Source organism: Phacochoerus africanus, chromosome 5, assembly GCF_016906955.1.
Source record: "Phacochoerus africanus isolate WHEZ1 chromosome 5, ROS_Pafr_v1, whole genome shotgun sequence".
Taxonomy (NCBI): Eukaryota; Metazoa; Chordata; class Mammalia; order Artiodactyla; family Suidae; genus Phacochoerus; species Phacochoerus africanus.
In genome coordinates, this window is record NC_062548.1 from 55,559,987 (window position 1) to 55,579,237 (window position 19,251).

Here is a 19,251-nt window from a genome sequence, read left to right on the forward strand (position 1 = left end):
CAAGTAGGCAGCTTCTTTCACTATCATTAGATGCCTTTTGTCAAGTGTGAGAAACTTCCCTACTGCATGACCCTTTCATTTCATTCTCAAAGGATCCAGTGACTCAAGAATTCTCTAGCAGAACCACTAGAAGTCCACAGCCTAAGGATTTCAGAGGAAAGGAAAAGATACTCCACATACTGGAAACAATCACTTGGTTTTTTATGCCATTTTTAGGAACACCAACAATTACGTACAGAAATGAGAACTGAGATCTAATTTTATTATGGCTGAGCCTGCAGCATATGAAAGTTCCCGGGCCAGGAATTGAATCTGAGCTATAGCTGCGGCAACACCGGATCCTTAACCCACTGTGCCAGGACGGGGATCGAACCCATGCTGCCTCAGAGAAAACACAGGATCCTTAACCTGATGTGTGACAGTGGGAACTCCAAGAACTAATTTTAAAAGCAGCCCATAGCAGCACCAAATTCCTCCGCACCAACTTCCCTGCTCTACCTGCAAAACACAGTGTGCTTGACAACCCAGAACATAACTTAATATTTACCTAGAAAATTTCATGCATGGAAATATGTAAGGGTTTATGAATGAATGACTGCAGAGAAAAATGGTAGGCATGTAAGAAGACCTTTCAGACACGAATCGACCGTGGGTTTGCATCTTTAGTATTTATAGTCCAATTAGCCTGGAGCAGACCCACATACAGAGATAATGTGACTCTGCCTGGAAGACAGAGAGAGCCAGACTTTCTCTGCCATTCACTCCCTCACCTGAGGTCCAGACCAAAGCCATAGGATCGCAGAATCACACTCATCCATCACCTAACGCTGCCCCAGGGCCCATTGGCCTGATCCCTACGCCACACCCATGTTGTCCCCTGCTGGGGAGGCAGAGGGGATGTAAATCTTTAGTGAAATCTTCACTGAGGAAAAGAACACACTGCTGTGGGTTCCCCCCTTCTCACCCATCACTTCAGGAAAGGATGGATGGTATGCAGGAGAGAGAGAAGAGTGGCTAGGCTGAAAGGGAGATGGGAGATGGAGAAGGGCATGGCTATGAAAACAGTGAAGAACAAGAGGCAGAAAAACCTGTATCACTGGCTCAGCGGAGACAAGGAAGGTCTCAGGGACATAAGGCAGGGCTGCGTAGAAAGTCACAAGACAGGCAGCTGGGGATCTCTGGTCTACTCCTGCCACCAAAACAGTGAATACTGCCCAAGACAAATGGCCTTTTTTTTTTTCCACATTTTTACAATTGAGATTTTAGTTTGCCTTATTTTAGTACTTCGTGTCTCCATCTGGTTAATTAGGTAGTCTGTCCATGTAAATAAAATACTTTTTCCTTTAGTTATAAAGACAGGCCAGGTCCAAGGAGACTTTTTATGTTAGTAAACAGTGCAACCAGGCTTATAAAGGTCATGCTAGCACTTATAGTCTCTGGAACTCATGCTATGACTTAACGATGTCTCTCTCTCACACACACACACACACACACACACAGCCCTGTTTGCTGTGTGACTGTTTTATTGCCTTCATAATATTGCAAAATCTCAGATACCTGAAGCTATGGCTTATGTGCTTCTCGTAGTCCAGTGTCATGTCAGAACATGTGAGCAAACAGCAAGCACTCAAAAATGCACTTATGTTAAATCACAGAAATTAGTAGGTTGGTCAACATCACATCAATTAGCACCAGGCAGGGTGGGGGTGGGGGATCTGTTAGCAAGTTAGGAAAGAAAAGACGAGAAGGCAGTACAGATCCACCAAATATAGTTTGAAACCTGTCCATCTCTCTTCAGGGACCAGCTGAAATGCCTCCTTCAAAAGCCTTTCCCAGGAGTTCCCGTCGTGGCTCAACAGTAATGAATCCGACTGGCATCCATGAGGACACAGGTTCAATCCCTTGCATTGCTCAGTGGGTTAAGGATCCGGCATTGCCATGAGCTGTGGTGTAGGTTACAGACGTGGCTCAGATCCCATGTTTCTGGGGCTGTGGTGTAGACTGGCCACTATAGCTCCAATTGGACCTGTACCCTGGGAACTTCCATACACCACGGCCCTAAAAAGACAAAAAAAAAAAAAGCTTTTCTCAGCCAGGGATGTGCCCGTGAATGTCAACAAATTCCTTTATGGGGAAAAAAGAAAAAAAATAAGGCCCTGATCTGTAGCATTTGTTGGTTCCATGGCACCCTCCCACCATGGCTGGGTCAGGTCTGTAGCATGGACGGCACTGAACTTGGAGCTGGGAGTAGACAGACACAGGTGGTCAGCTCCCACCACCTGTCCACCCCTGCGGCTGGCCACTGCCCCATGCCCTAACCCAGGTATTGACTTAATCCTGGCCTCTTTGTCCCCTAAGTCGGTTTTTCAGAATATATTAAAGCATGCACCTGAGTCTGCCTGGCTCCTCTACCTCTTCATTTCAAGTATACGGTCTTGAAAAGAGGCACTGAATCTTAATTATCATATTGTTCCAGGTCTCTATTCATGCTGCACTTCTTCTTAAGGGACATATTATGACACAACAGGAAATATGGGCAACTCCCCAAAATAACACAAGACAGTCTGTCCTGCTTCCACGTGCTCCAAAGCCACCTCAGGAAATAGTGCCCTAAGATCTTCTTACTTGTCTCTCCAAAAGTTGTGACCCCAGTGTCCACAAACATCTTCAATCCCCGTCTTCACATGATCAAAAAACTAAAACAGAAAAAGCAGGCCGATTGATTACTTTTTACCAGAAATCAGTCATTGCCGCTTCCATTTACAGAAATTATCATTACGGTTTCTATGTATTTTGAAATTGTATTTGTAGAAATTCTAATTATAGAAATTTCTCTTGAGGGCAAGCTTACGCATCCAAGGCCCTGATAGAGTTTGCTTTTTGTTTGAATTTTTTTTAACTGAAAACAAAAATAAAACAATAATTCATCTTCGAAGACACGGATGTTTCTCCTATCAATCTCAGGTGATTCCTTAGCTTATTCTTCCCCTCACAACCATCTGCTCATGGTTTTGGAGGATATGAAATATAGTCATGATTGTCCATTAGAAACATTTTGGGTTGAAGGAAGTGACGAGGGCATCATTTGTCCCTGTATTCCTGTAGGAGTGTAGGCTCTGTGGGGCTGTGTTCATTCTACCCCCAGCTAGAGCCTTTCTCAGCCCTCCTCCTCATCCCCCACTGTCAAGCTGTCTGGCTTAATCCAATAATTTTCCCTTCTATCATTTAAATTGTTACACTACTTTCAACCTACCCGACAGTGGATTTCCTCACTGACGGCTTGCTGTTTCTTATTGGACCTCTTAACATCAAGGAACTCCACCAGTGGTCGGATAGTTATTCCCTGCACAAAAAATAAAAGGGGGGGGGGGAGAATCTTCTTATAAAATTCAAGGATACCTTTTCTTCTCCTAAACTGTGATAACCAGGAAAGGATACCCTGCTCCCAAGACTTAACACAGCCTCAGTAACATTTCGTTACTTTTCCTTCCTCTTCAACAGCTGGCATCTTTTCAGAGGGCCTTGTCCCCAAAGCTCCTACTAGAATCGAAACAATAGACAAAACGCCAGAAATTGAAAATGGAATTCTATGGAAAACAGCCAACGAAAGTAATTCTAAGAAATAATCAAGTGTTATCCAGTTCAGAGGAATCACCTCCTTGTGTTATTCATGGAAAGCATTTTGATGATTCATCGGCTCATCTATTACAACAACTTGAATGGAGCTTTGATGGCGTATCTGTCGGGGCGGGGGCATTTAGGACACACAGATGGACAGTTAAGGACCTCAGCTGGAGGAATTTGTAGTCTTATGGGGAGAAGGTTACACACAGAAACAGTCACAAAGTAGGCTGAGAAGGATTGAGAGTGACACACAGGGTCGTGGAAGGCTCGGTCACAGGGAACCCTGGATCGCAGTCTTAGAAAGTGTTGGAAGCCTATCTTAGCAGAGACCTAAGAGGAGAACAGGACCAGCTGTGAGAAAAGTCCCTGTGTGGGTTTGGGAATGTTCATGGGGGCACTTGGGAAATGGAGAGAAACATAAGCTATTTAGTAAACTAGGAAGGGAAGAGAAATCCTGATGATAAAAAAGATCTGCAGAAAATTATAGTGAACATTTGATTTCATAATGAAACATTAAAAGCATTTCGACAGAACTAGGAACAGCACAAGGATATTCCCAACCTGTTGTGTCCACACCTTCTGCTTGCCCTGGTCAGTGAAATAGGAAGAGACAGAGGGAGAAGCTGAATTTGGAAAAGGGAGTGGCAAGGTTGTTATTGCTCATGGATGACCTAGTTTTGGCCTAAAAAAAACCCAACAACAACAGGAGTTCCCATTGTGGCTCCCGTGTGTTAAGGACCTGAAGTTGTCTCTGTGAGGATGCAGGTTCCATCCCTGGCCTTGTTCAATGGGTTTTGGATCTGGTGTTGCTGCAAGCTGTGGTGTAGGTCACAGATTCAGCTTGGATCCAGTGTTGCTTTGGCTGTGGCAAAGGTCTCAGTTGCAGCTCCAATTCAAACCCTGGCCCTGGAACTTCCATATGCTGCAGGTGCAGCCGTAAAAAGAAAAAAAAATAAAAAAATAAAGTACAACACTTTTTCATTTAAAAAACAAGAAAGTATAGTAACACAACTAGACATAAAGGGAATATATATGAATCCATCCCATCTGCTAATTAAAAAAAATAATAACTACAAAATAGCAATGAGAAAATATATATATATATATATAGAGAGAGAAAGATATATAATACACCAATATTATATATTATGCTATATGGATATTAAATACACGCACACATATAAATACACACACACACACACACACACATACTTTTATATTCTCTCTACATATGTATATATTATATAATCCTATCAGGTAATGAACAAAAAACCTTTACAAAGAGAACTATGAAACTTAATTAAGGGATATTAAAAAAGATTTGAGTCTTAAAAAGACACACACACAGTTCCTAGATGGGATTACTTAATAATATTATGATGCCAATTTAACCTCAGTGTCTGCAATAATATTCCAATAACATATTCCAGAGGATGTTTAACAGGACTTGAATACTTGGAAGTCAAGAAAAGGTTGTCAATTCTTTTGGAAGAGTAAATGGAAAACCAGTAAAAATTCAGAGAAAGGACAATGATGGGCAACTTCCAGCTATCAAAACAAACTATCAGCAAATATATTTAAAATGATGTAGACATGTATGTTTTAAATGATGTGATGCTAAGCCATTGTGGCTCAGCGGGTTAAGAAGCCAACTAGTGGGAGTTCCCATCGAGGCGCAGTGGAAACGCATCCCACTAGGAACTCTAATATTGCAGGTTCGATCCCTGGCCTCGCTCAGTGGGTTAAGGACCCGGCGTTGCCATGAGCTGTCGTGTAGGTCGCAGATGCAGCTCAGATCTGGCATTGCTGTGGCTCTGGTATAGGCTGGTAGCAACAGTTCCAATCAGACCCCTAGCCTGGGAACTTCCATATGCCACGAGTGCAGCCCTAAAAAAGGCCAAAAAAAAAAAAAACAACAAAAAAAAAACCCTATTAGTATCCATGAGGATGCAGGTTTGATATCTGGCCTCACTCAATGGATTAAGGATCTAGTATTGCAGGAAACTGCGGCATAGTTGGCAGATGTGGCTCAGATCCAGCATTGCTGTGACTATGGTATAGGCCTCAGCTACAGCTGAGATTTGACTTCAAGCCTGGGAAATTTCATATGCCAAAGGTGTGACCATAAAAATGAAATGAAATAAAATAAAATGATGTGACACTGGCACTAAAATGGGCCAAGTGAGGAAGGGGTGAAAATGTGGGGTTAAAAAAGAGCCCTGAGTTTCCTGCTTGGTTGGTAGGTGGCTGCCACCACTGGGCATGAAGAAATCACGACCAAGTGGGGTTAGTGGGTTTGGGGGGAGGGGGATATGTGGAGGAGTGCTCCCTGACACCCGTTTCATTCCTATCTCACCTCTCTGAGACTCTAAGAATGTTTCTGATGATATAAACTATGATACGCACACTTTTTTAAAGGCCTTTAATTTTTCCATCAATCCAGCTTCAGACATTTTTCAGCCTCAATTTAACTTTCTCAAGTGTGAGTGATTTTGCGCAAACCTGGCAGAAGACACACCTTGTGTTCTACCTGATTTTCAGTCTGCCACTTTGAAATAACATAGGAGGTAATAACAGTTTTCCAATCAACACGTACTCTGTAATTTTTAACTTAGGTAAACGAAATAGGCGTAAATATATGGTTTATGGTGATGGGTGATCTCACTGAGTTTCAGGTTCCCTGAAGCCTCTAGGTTGAGAAGAGCTCCAGGAACAACAACAACAAAAAAATCAACAAAATCAATGCTATTTATAAAAACAGGTAATGTGTTCTAAGGACACGACTTGTTTCAGTTGCTTTTTTCTGTCAGTATTCATCCAGGAAATAATAAATGAGTGCCCCATATTTGTAAATATAGGACATAAAGCTAAAGATGGGATCCGGGGGTCTGCCCCAGTCACTGGGAAGTCATTCCTTCCATAGACGTACAGCCCAGACAGGAATGGGACTGTCACAGACAAAACAAAACTGATCTTCTACAGCAAGCAGGGGTGGCTCCGATCAGTTCGAGTTTCTCAAAATAATAATTAAGTTTATAATTAATACAAGTATTGATGATATGCAATGGAACGTTGCTACTGTGTTTTAAAAATATGTCCTTGATTAAATAGTCCCTTTCAACAGCCCCCTTCTCGCTTTGAATTATTTGCAGTTGTCACTTCCTGCTCAATAGGAACTTATCCAGAGGTTCTGCCCTCCTTTCTCTTCCTTCCTTCCTTCCTTCCTTTCTCAATCCATCTATTTTGGATAGATAGTACATGGCATCTGTTTGTTTTATTAAGTCCCCGAGCTGGATGTTATATTCTAAGAGACTGGGTCTCTGATTGGGAAGACAGGAAACAACACCAACAAGAAATGTTTTTGAGAAAGTGCCTTATTTTACCACGCTGGAAGATTCCTAATTTTGGTCACCTGAGAGCAGCCTGATCAGTATTAGAAAAATAGCTTGTTACATCCATGTAGGGTACAAAATTAAAGAAACTCCTTAGTTTTCCGCCAAACCACTGAAAAACATGTTTGCAAAGCACATGTTAAGTGTTCGCCCATTCGTGTGGCTTTGGCACAACACCCAGGACCCCTTAGCGCTGGGCCTGGGGAATCGGCTACAAGGGCAGAAGGACGCTGAGTTGAGATCTGTTTTCTCCCCGTGCCATCCGGGCTTTTGGCCCCCCCTCATCCTCCTGCTCCCTGCAGAATGAGAAAGAAAAGGAACTGCCTTCTGATTAAATGAGGAGCAATCTTCGCTTTTTTGGAAGGAAGTGATTTCTTTTCTTTTTCTTTTTTTGGAATTAAATTTGGGATAAATAGGTGGCGGGGGGGGCAGTTGGGGTACGGTTTCATAGCTCTTTGCCGATTTAGCAGGCGATTTCCAGAAAAAACTGAAGAAACTATTTTCATTCATTAAAAAAATACCACTATCATTGCTATGCTATCCTATATAGGGTCTTCTCACATTATGAGCGTTTTTCTTTTTTGTTTTTTGGCCAAATCTGTGGCATGGGGAAGTTCCTGGGCAGGGATCTAACCGGCACCACAGCAGCAACCTGAGCCACAGCAGTGACAACGCCGGATCCTTAACCCACCTGGGAACTCCTCACTTTACAAGCTTTAGCACAGAGATCATAGAGCCAGTTGTACCTACAGTATTTATTTTAGAGCGTGGTCAGTGGGATGAGAACCATAAAGTATTCAAGGAGGCACTTAACTTGTAAGTGGAGTAAAAATCAGACACAAGACATTTTGGACAAAGACTTAGAGTAGATTACTGTACTCATCTACGATGGAGGAAAAAAGAGACTCTATCCCGGGAATTCCAGCCAACCGTGCTCCCAGATGGACTTTGAGATAACTACTGAATGGGTTTCCAGAATTCTGAGGTTCTGCTCTATAATTACAGGGGCCACCTGAATAAGAATTATTGTGCTCTAAAATACATTGAAAGAATTTTCTCTTTTTTTCCTACTGTCATTCTACTTAATGTTATAATAAAAACACAGCAAATCATCAGGTTAAAACTTTGCATCAAGCAGAGTGTTTTATGTATATATTTCCTCTCTGCTGACTGGGAGGGAGGCACCACTCTCCAGATGTTATAGCAAAGTAAACTGAGGCTCACAGATCCTTTTAGGAGCTGGACCAGAACACCAAACCAGAAGAGCCTTATGTCAATGTCTGCACTTTCAACTCCTGGGTTCTACCTCTCCTCAATGTTAAATATCATTTTAAAATCAGAGGGACAGCTTTTACTTGATAGATCATTACCAATCTTATTTACACATCCAAGTAACATGTAATGAATTTACACATCCAAGGAATCAGAATTATTCACTCATTCCTCCTTCTACAAGCAAGATGATTTCCAAAAATATGTTAATGGGCTTCATCAAGAGGCCACTTGCTCTCATTATCAACATGACTCAAATTTTCATTAGAAATTCCATGATAAACCTGAGTATTGAAGAATAAGCCATGTGTCACACAAGGGAATTCTGTTTAGAAGCTAGTGCTAACTCAACAGTATCAGGACAGAAGGGCTCATCCTATAAGAAATATTAAAGTAAGGGGGAAGAGTTCTCGTCGTGGCACAGTGGTTAATGAACCCAACTAGCATCCATGAGGACACAGGTTCGATCCCTGGCCTCGCTCAGTGGGTTAAGGATCTGGCATTGCTGTGAGCTGTGGTGTAGGTTGCAGACTTGGTTCAGATCCCAAGTCGCTGTGGCCATGGTGCAGGCTGGCAGCTGTAGCTTCGATTCGACCCCTAGACTGGGAACCTCCATATGCCTCAGGTGCAGCCCTCAAAAGACAAAAATAAAATAAAATAAAATAAAATAAAATAAAATAAAATAAAATAAAATAAGGGGGAAAGTCATTTTAAAGTTCAGTGATAGATCCCTCAACATAAAAGTTGTCACTGGAAGAAGAATGCATGGCTCTCGACTGGCAGGCAAATTTTTTTTCAGAAGGCAAAACTTTATGCATGGATTATACGGAATTATTTCTACTGTGTTGTAACCCATTAAGTATCTCCTTCTAGATCCTCTTCCCTGAGCGCCTTAGTAATGGATGTATTCTAGAAGAAAGATCCTTTCTGAAGGATACACGTGCATGTGTGTGCATGTGCATGCATGTGTGTGTGTGTGTGTGTTTGCATATGTGTTCATCATCTCCAAAACACCAGCAACAGGTAGGAGAACATGAGGGAAGGAAAGAGGTCGAATCAAGGACCCTAGTGATATCCTTGGTCTCTGATCTGGGCACACAAAGGGGGGATGGAGCAGAAAACAGTGAAGGGAAGGGGACAGCAGGTGTGGAACCACAGCAATCCCTCTTCCCATGGGTGTCACAGGGCACGGGACCAAGTAATCCCTAAACCTAAGGAGAGCAGGGAGTTTCTGTTGTGGCTCAGCAGTTAATGAACCTGACTAGCATCCATGAGGATGCAGGTTCAATCCCTGGCCTTGCTCAGTGGGTTAAGGAGCTGGCATTGCCGTGAGCTGTGGTGTAGGTCACGGACATGGCTCAGATCCTGCGTTGTTAAGGCTGTGGTGTAGGCCAGCAGTTACAGCTCCGATTTGACCCCTAGCCTGGAAACCTCCATTTGCCATGGGTGCAGCCCTAAAAAGCAAAAAAAAAAAAAACAAAAAAAAAAACAAAAAACAAACAAACAAAAAAACAACAAAAAACCTCTAATGAGAGCAGAAGACTCTCTGGGATGGGGGTATGCTTGCAGATGCCAAATACTGACCACCCTCCCCCCGCCCCAACATCTCTAACACTAAAGGGTAAACTCCATGTTTACAACACCAAACACAGCCAATCCAACTAAACTATTTTGTTTGGTGAGCTGTTCTTTTTAATTTGTAACGTTAAGAACTTTCCTAGTGTTATCTATTGATGCATATGGCACTCATTCAAAGTGAATGTGCAGTCTTTTAATTCGGGAAGCAAAATTTCACAAACATCTTTCTGTTGAGTTACAATCCCGAAAAGCAAAATATGAAGTGTAATAATGATACCCTATATTAACCACCACATATTCAATGAACAAAAGCATACCTGATTCATAATATTTTTTCCTAGGCAATTTTTTTATTGTTATTGATTTTTTTTTTTTTGTCTTTTCAGGGCCACACCCATGGCATATGGAGGTTCCCAGACTAGGGTTGAATTGGAGCTGTAGCCACTGGCCTACACCAGAGCCAAAGCAACACCAGATCCGAGTCGCATCTGCAACCTACACCACAGCTCACGGCAACGCCAGATCTTCAACCCACTGAACGAGGCCAGGGATCCAACCCTCAACCTCATGGTTCCTAGTTGGATTCGTTAACCACTGAGCCATGAAGGGAACTCCTGGTTCTGTTTTTGTGTTTGATACTCATATGTGACATCTTGAGCTCTGAGAGCGTGGAGAGGAGTCCAGAGTGCTGACCAAGCCTGGGCCGGGCTTCCTGTGGGCATAAGGATGGGGCAGCTGTAGGAATAGGGCAGCCGGCTTAAGAGGAGGTGGTGAGTGACTCCCTGACCTGACCACTCCCCTCAGGTCCTCTGCCCTGGGGCTGCTCCTGAGAGCTTAGAGAGCTCAAGGCAGGAGGGGCTCAGGCCACAATGTCACCTCAGGCCGAGGGTGGGAGTAGCTAATTAATTGACGTCTTGTTCAAGGTTCCTGTAAACACAGCATACAAAGAAGACAAGAGATCAGCTTCTCCTCTCTACCCACAAGCTCCCTGGAGTCTCCTACGTTTAGGAAGAAAACACAGACCAACTTGAGATGCTTGAAGCAAACTTGGACGTGAGCCTCTAACTGCAATCACTGCAAACCATAACCTGGTAAACAGGTTACTCTAGGTCTTCTCTAGGGGCATCAGCAGAGCCCCACAGCCCGAGCTTGTCTGTGACATCAGAGCCCTGGACTCACCCCCAGCTTCCATGCTTCACCCGCTGTGCCCCTCATCAGCCAGCCTTCCCTCTTTGAGCCTCGGTTTCCTCGGCCGGTGTCCATCCCAGAGGCTTGCTGGGAGGAGGAAATGAGATCACGCACATGGAAAAGCCCTTGTTCCTCTTATCCAGGATCCCTTGGATGGGACAAGCCCCTGTCCCCAGTGTGGGCAGGTGTGAGCGAGTAAAGGCCGATGCGCTTGGTGCAGAGCTGACTAGGAGAAAAAGCAGGACGAGGTCCAACATGACTCTCACCAGCCACTCTGCCCGGCACCTCATTTGAGTTAAGAGCAAACAGGGCTTTGACTCCCTGATCCACTTTGCCCCGGCTGAGGAAACCTAACCTTAGTTTCAGTGCCTCGGTCTCCTTGGCCATTAAATAGGAGCAATGACAGTGACTCCTCTTAGAGTGTGTGCCATAGAACTGTGAGGAGGATTCAAGAAATAAGATGGGGAGTTCCTTTCGTGGTTCAGTGGTTAACGAACCTGACTAGTATCCATGAGGACTCAGGTTCAAGCCCTGGCCTCACTCAGTGGATTAAGGATCCGGTGTTGCCATGAGCTGTGGATGTAGGTCAGCAGCTGCAGCTCCGATTTGACCCCTGGCCTGGGAACCCCCATATGCCATGGGTGCAGCCCTAAAAAGACAAAAACAAAAACAAAAAAAAGAATTAAGATGCTTACACCTGAGGAAGGCACCTGGAAAGCATTCTGTGACACCCTGGTAAACAAAAATGAAATGAAATAAAGTAAAATAAAACAAAACACCTCCCCCCGGTCACTTATCAGTCCTTCTTGGGCTCCTTGGCTGCCTCCTCTCCTCTCCAGAGTCATAAGATTCGGCCGCCTCTGAGCCCAGTCCCCAGTGGTCCTATGATTTCCTCCACAGAGATACTCATCCCCTTGGCCATCACTTCGTTTCCTGGCTTCGGTACCAGCCCTCCACTACGGCCTGAGCTCTTCCCTGACTCCAGGCTCCAGTCCCACACCCCCACCTGGAGGTCTCACAGCTCCTCCACCACCCCGCATTCTTGTAGGTGGATTCCCACCTCCCCAGCCGCAGCTTGCCCTTCTCCCACAGAGCGAACCCCCACTTTGGCAGCTCAGATGTCAGCGCCTGCAGTGCTCTGTGGCTTCATTTTCCCTCACTCCACACCCCTAACCTATCAGGGAACCCTGTAGGTTCCACCCCAGGACCTCACCCTTCTCGCCACCTGGCTGCCACCACCCTGCCTGGGATCATGGCCACTTGGCCCCCAGACTGCATCTCCCACGTGTGCCTTTTCCTCGTAACTGCTCCTTCTCACAGCACCCGGGGGACCCTTTTACAAAGTAAAACACATCACGCGTCTGCACAAAACCTTCCGATGGCTTCCGTTTCACTGGGGGAAGAGCCCAAGTCCAGGCACTGGCCTGTCCACCCCCTCGAGATCTAAGACCCCAGAATTTGCCTCACCTCTTTTGCCCCAACCACTCTCCCCTCTAGCCACGTGGGCCCGGAACACACTGCCTTCAGAGCTTTGTCTTCAATTCTGTTTGCCTGGAATGTTCTTTGGCTTAACCGATCCCTTCACCCCCTGCAAACCTTCGCTCAAATGTCATCTTTCCCATTGTTGCCTGCCCTGACCCTGAAGCTAGAACCAAACCCCTCTTCCCACCCTACTCTCACCAATTCTGGTCCCCTATGTCTTATTGTCCAGCATCTTTCATCTGTGAAAATACTCCAATTCTGGAGTTCCCGTCGTGGCGCAGTGGAAACAAATCTGACTAGGAATGATGAGGTTGTGGGTTCGCTCCCTGGTCTTGCTCAGTGGGTTGAGGGTCCGCCATTGCTGTGAGCTGTGGTGTATGTTGCAGATGCGGCTTGGATCCCACGTTGCTGTGGCTGTGGTGTAGGCCGGCAGCCACAGCCCTGATTAGACCCCTAGCCTGGGAACCTTCATATGCTGCTGGTACAGCCCTAAAAAGGACAGAAGACAAAAATAAAAAAATACAATAAAATACTCCAATTCCTTAACTAATGTTACTGCCCAGTGCCTACGTCCTCCTGGAATGGAAGCTTTGCTGGGTTGGCAATATTTCTATGCTTTGTTCACTCCTGGATCCTAAGTGCCCTGAGCTCAGCAGGAGCCCCAGACTGATTTACTAAATGATCACCTGCAAAATAGAGCCTCCTAAGGGCTGGCTTGTTTAACCTCAAGAAGCTGATTAACTCTCAAAAACGGGATCCTGACTTGGATCCATGTCTTCCCCACCATACTTTCTGCCTCTCGATATTAAATGCACCTTCACCCCTCCCATCATTCCAAGGTGGTGAATCCACGTCAAAGAGCTGCCGGAAGGTCATCACACAACTGGCATTGACCGGGCACGTGCACTGGGTCAGGAAGACAAATGCCAAGGACAAGCAAATGCACCTCCCAAGTTGCCAGGAGTAAGCTTAGCTCACGCAGCTGAGTTTCCTTAAATAGCAGTTCCTTTACGTGCGCCAAGGGGCCAAACTGGACTCTGAGGCTCCGCCACAAGCCAGTGATGTGAGTTAATATGGTTTTCCCTTGTGTCCTAATGATCCGAGCCTCCAGACACCGTCAGACGTGGCACCTACGACTGTCTAAAAGATCTTGCTTCCTCCTGGGAAAGGGAGAAACATTGCTGGGAGAAGAAGCCCCACTCACCAGGATGAAGACAGTGAAGAATATGACCACAATCGCTGCGGTGATGAACAGCTTTTTCCGGGGAAACACGGAGGAGGGGAGGAGAAAGACCAGTGCAAAGCAGATGGCCCCGCGGAGCCCGCCGTAGGCAATGATGAACTGGTCCTTGAAGGTCAGGGGAATCGTCCGGAACCAGTTAATGACCTGAGTCAGGACAAACACACCTGAGAAGAGAAACAAAACCCAAGAAAACGGACTGCGTAAGACGGAGGCACAGAAACACGAAGACACGTTTACTGTGCCTCTGATTCAGGGCGAAGTATTTCAGGACACACCCTTTCCTACCATCCTGCCTGGGGTCCCAGGCCCTGCTCACATCACCAGACTCCTGGGGCTTTGTTGTTTCAGGACAGCAGGTGAGAAGGTGGAATCAGAGAAGCCAAGAATTCAACTTAAAGCAAAGACATGGCAACACTCTGGAGCAAAAGGGGGATGTCAGGAACTGAGGAGACAAGGAGGAAGAGGAGAAGAAAGAGATTCTGGTGGAAGGAGAAAGACAGAGAAACCAAGACAAACCAGAAAAGCAGAAGCTGTAGCAGGGATGGCAAAGGGGAGGGACAGGAAGGAAGGGCCAGCCTCTCAGTGCCCAACACCAAAGGCTCATGGAGGAGATGTGCGCCTTACCCAGTGCCCTCCAAATCAAGCAGAAGGCCAGGGTGAAGCAGACGAAGGCCCAGTGCCACTCATGGTTCTTTCCCACGGTGGACACGCCCATGAAGATGAAGATCAGGGTCTCGCTGACGCTGCTCAGCATCTTCATGAAATACTTGATGGTTGTGTAGGATTTCTGGGACACATTTTCTTCCACATATTTATTCATGGTCATTGCACAAGCAGTGATTCTGTAAGAAGAGATGTGGCTTCCATTTAAATGGGAAAATGGTCCTAATCAGAATGTAAGAGTCATCACTCAGCCCAGTTGGGTCTCTACCATTCCACTGATGTGACTACAATGCCACCAGCTGATTTCTCTAAGTGCATGTGATTTGCATCCCTGGAAATCCTCCTGTCTCTGGAGGTCCCCATCAATACCCATGGCTTCAACTCCTGGGCTCTGTCCAGCTTTTCAGTCTGTGGACACCCACACCATCAGCTCTCTCGCCCGCCTTGCAAGTAAAACAAGCCCAGACTAAACTCAAAACCCATTACCTTCCTATAAAACTAGCTCCATCTTCTCTACTCCTCTAGGGCCCCAAATGCTAATGTTCTTGAACTTGTGGTCACAGTGGACTTCCTCAGTGCCCCCATCACCATCTAATTAGTCACCAATTATTTTCAATCCCTCATCCTGAATCTCTTGGACCACTCACTCTTTTTTATACAGATGCCTTAGTTCCAGGCATCTTCACTTGTTTCTACATATCTCCTACAGGAAATTCAAAATGTATTCATAAGACTCTGAAAATTCCTAAAGGAAAGAAACTCTTTTGCTTCTTTCCCTAGAATTTCCAAAACTCTGGGACCACAGAGCTCTTCATGTCCCTTCCCACATCTTTTTTTTTTTTTTTTTTGGTCCATGCCCAAAGCACGCAGAAATTCTAAGATCAGAGGCTGAACCTGTGCCATAGCAGCAACCTGAGCCACTGCAGAGACAATGTCAGATTCTTAACCCACTGAGCCAAAAGGGACCTCCCCATGACATTTATCTTAGTACCACACCTCTGCACACTCTGGGGAATGAAGGGCTCAGGGTGCAGCCCACATCCCTAGGCTGGATGCTTTCCACACTCTCGGCTCAATGGCAATTCCAGGCCACCCCCCACAACCCCCTCTCCAACCAGCACATGCCACATGCCCAACGATCTGTAATGTTCCAAACAGGCCCTGCTCTCTGCTGTCTTCTTGCCTCAGAAGCACACACACACGCACACTCCCTGCCATCTGGAATGCACCCCTGGCCAACTCAGATGATACCCACAGGGCAAATTCAGTAACAGTTCACACCAGGTTCCCTCTGAGGAGACAGAGATACCAGAAAATACCAAAAGGGCATTATTATCCACAGGCGCTCTATCATGAAACAGAACAGAGCCTGAGTGGGCTGCCCACCTTCCACTGAGAGATAATTGTGCCTTAAGCCAATGGCTGGTCATGATCTGGAGGTTTTGCACATTCTCAGAACTCTAGAGCTTCCATGACTCTGCAAGCACTCCCCACCCCCTTCAACCACTGCACATAGATCCCCTTCCCGGAGATGTCCGATGTTTTACAAAATCCTGGGAGTTCCCATCGTGGCACAGAGGACAAATCTGACTAGTATCTATGCGAATGTGGATTCAATTCCTGGCCTTGCTCTGTGGGCCTGGGATCCAGCATTGCTGTGAGCTGTGGTGTGGGTCACAGACTCAGCTCGGATCCCATGTTGCCGTGGCTGTGGCGTAGGCCAGCAGTTATAGTTCTGATTTGGTCCCTAGCCTGGGAACCTCCATATACCGTGAGTGTGGCCCTAAAAAGAAAAAAAAAAAATCCTCCTTCTGTGAGCAATAAGGAGAAGTGAAAGAATGCAAACTTCAGGGACCTCTGAGTTGAGACCTAAATAGTAACCATGAACCTCTTTCCTTGCAAGGAAGAGACCTGTTCCTTACATAGAAAACATGTATATATTTTGTGCCTCACATTAAAACAAAACAAAGACTGCACCAAGCCAAGGATCTACATGGTCACTGTCCAAAGAATGAGCAGGTGTTTCTTTTTTGTTGTTTTTTGCCGTTGCAAATTTTTTGGTAAATTTTCTTGGCATGTAGTTGACTTACAACGTTGTATTAGTTTCAGGTTCACAGCAAAGTGAGTCAGTTATACATATACATATATCCATTCTTTTTCAGATTCTTCTCCCATGTAGGTTATTACAGAGTATTGAGTAGAGCTCCCTGTGCTTACAGCAGGTCCATGTTACTTACCTACTTTATATACAGTAGTGTATATCTGTTAATCCCAACCTCCTAATTTATTCCCTCCGCCCAATGTTTCCTCTTTGGTCACCATAAGGTTGGTTTTGAAATCTTTGAGTCTGTTTCTATTTGGTGAATATCCTTTTGGACCATTTTTATTAGATTCCACATATTAGTGATCTCATAGGATATCTGCAGGCATTTCTTTTAGATTTATATGAGTGAGGAATGCAGCATTGCTGTGGCTCCCCAAACAAAGAGAACTTAGTAAATGGGCTAATAAAATTCAGCAGCCACACAAAGCAAAGACTGGGAAGAGCTGAGGGCTTATCTAATCTAGTTCAAGTCCACACAACCTCTACTCTGTGCCAGGGACGGTGCAAAATGCTTTGTATGGATTATACCAGTTAAACCTCCTCACAAGCCTCTGAAGCAAGTTCTCTTATGGTTCCCATTTTACAGATGAGAGAACAAAGGCAGACAGAGGCCCACCCACTCAAGATCACGATACTAATGAACGGCAGTGCGATGATTTTTTTTGACCTGTAATAATTTATTGGTAAAAAGCAATGATTTGATATATGTAGATATGTGCAAAACGATCATTACAATAAGTTTAGTTAATATCCATACCCATACATAGAGTTGCAACTTTTTTTCCTTGTGATGAGGATTTTTAAGAGCTAAGCAACCTGACTCAAAGCCAGTGCTGCTAGAGACATACCCCCTGCTCTTTGCCAGCTCTTGTGAGCCCAGTTATCTCCAAGGAGAGTAGGGGCCTCGCCTGCCAAGCCCTTGTGCACCCTTCCTCAAGCTCAAGCCTCTTTCACTGGTTTTCTATGGCAGTGGTAAGAAATTCACAAAAAGACTCAGCGGCTTACAATAAATAACACAAATTCATCATTTTACACATCCAGAGGTCAGATGTACAAAGTCACTTTCACTCTTTTATTCATTTGGGGATAAAATCAAGGTGCCCAGAGGGGAATTCCCGCTGTGGTACAGCAGAAATGGAACCGACTATGACGAGTATCCATGAGGACACCAGTTCGATCCCCAGCCTCACTCCATGGGTTAAGGATCTGGCCTTGCCATGAGCTGTGGTGTAGGTCACAGACACTGCTCGGATCCGAGGATCTGGTGTTGCTGTGCCTGTGAGGTAGGCTGGCAGCTGTAGTTCCAATTCGATCCCTAGCGTGGGAACCTCCATACACCATGGGTGAAGCCCTGAAAAGAAAAAAAAAAAAAAAAAAAAGGTGCCCAGAGGGCTAGAGGCTCTGGGGGAATATGTTCCTTGCCTTTCCTTGTTTCTGGAGGCGTTCACAGCCCTGGGCTTGCAGCCTCCTCATGCTGATCACTGCTTCTCTGGTCACATCTCCTCCCCTGGCCAACACTCAGGCCTCCCTCTCATCAGGATGCTGGGTTTCATCCATCCCGAGGTTATCTTCCCATCTCAGGACCCTGACTTATCACTCTGGGAAGTCCCTCTGCATGTCGGGGGATGTATTTGGCAGTTCTGGGGACTCAGCTGACCACACTGTCATTGGCATTGCCCTCGCCTGTGTGGTGGCCACGACCCAGCACATGTGCCCCGGGGGCCTGGCCAGAGCCGCTCACAGGTGCTCAGTGACAGAAGTGAGCAGGAGCTCTGTCACACTCACTTGACATGAAAGCCTAGAACCTCCACCAGCACAGCAACGCGGCGAAGAGCAGAGGGGCCATGACTCCAGCACCGCCCGAGTACAGACCAGACCGCAGGTGAACGACATGGCTGAACACATTCCTCCTTCATCTGCTGGCTCAGTTTTTCTCTAACCAGACTTTAAAAAGTAAACATTGCCCAATACTAAGTAATGAGGGTAAAAGCCAAAAAAATCTGACCCACACTGTCTTTTATAAAGAAAAGACACGAACACGGCAACACCAATGAATGTGCCTTGCTTCAAGGTTGCCAGGTGGAAAGTTTTTAAAGAAAACAGTAATGGCCATCATTATTTCTTGAATTCTTTAAGCCTATGCAAAGATGCATTAAATTGGTTTGACTATAAAGCATTTAAGCTAAGAGACACATATGCAGACTAATAAACACCAGAGTACTCATGGTCCAGCTTTTTCCAGTCACTTTTTAAAAATGTATTTATTTATATGGACTCATCGGCAGCATATGGAAGTTCCCAGGCCAGGGATTGAATCTGAGCCGCACTTGTGACCTATGCCACAGCTGCAACACCCACTTGGCCAGGCAGGGGGTTGAACCTGCACTGCTGCAATCAGGTTCTTAACCGGCTGTGTCACAGCGGGAACTCCCTCCAATCACTTCTATTTTTAACAATAAAAGCACCAGCTATTGAGTTAAAACTCCTACGTTTCTCGTACTAGCTCTACTTCTCTCTCTCTCTCTCTGATTTGGATTTTTTGTTTGTTTTCATTCACAAAGTGATTTTTGAAAGGCTAAAGAAAGTTGTTTTGTGAATGTGCTAATTATTTCCCTCTGCGATCACGTCCACCACATTCACTGGGGAAAAATATACAACATCCAGTCCAAAAGTAACCTTTGGTTCATTAAACGAGCAATTTAATA

General features: G+C 45.3%; 1 protein-coding gene across 2 annotated transcripts in view; it reads right to left on the reverse strand.

Moving 5' to 3' along the window:
* SLC9A2 (solute carrier family 9 member A2) overlaps positions 1 to 19,251 on the reverse strand; it is a 96,242-nt gene that overhangs the window by 15,289 nt on the left and 61,702 nt on the right. For both annotated transcript variants that reach the window (XM_047781329.1, XM_047781330.1), the window contains 4 exons: positions 14,404 to 14,621; positions 13,741 to 13,943; positions 3,254 to 3,343; positions 2,626 to 2,696 (listed from right to left, as the gene is read on the reverse strand). In XM_047781329.1, the coding sequence (XP_047637285.1) occupies positions 2,626 to 2,696; positions 3,254 to 3,343; positions 13,741 to 13,943; positions 14,404 to 14,621 (582 nt within the window). The remainder of the gene's footprint in view (positions 1 to 2,625; positions 2,697 to 3,253; positions 3,344 to 13,740; positions 13,944 to 14,403; positions 14,622 to 19,251) is intronic.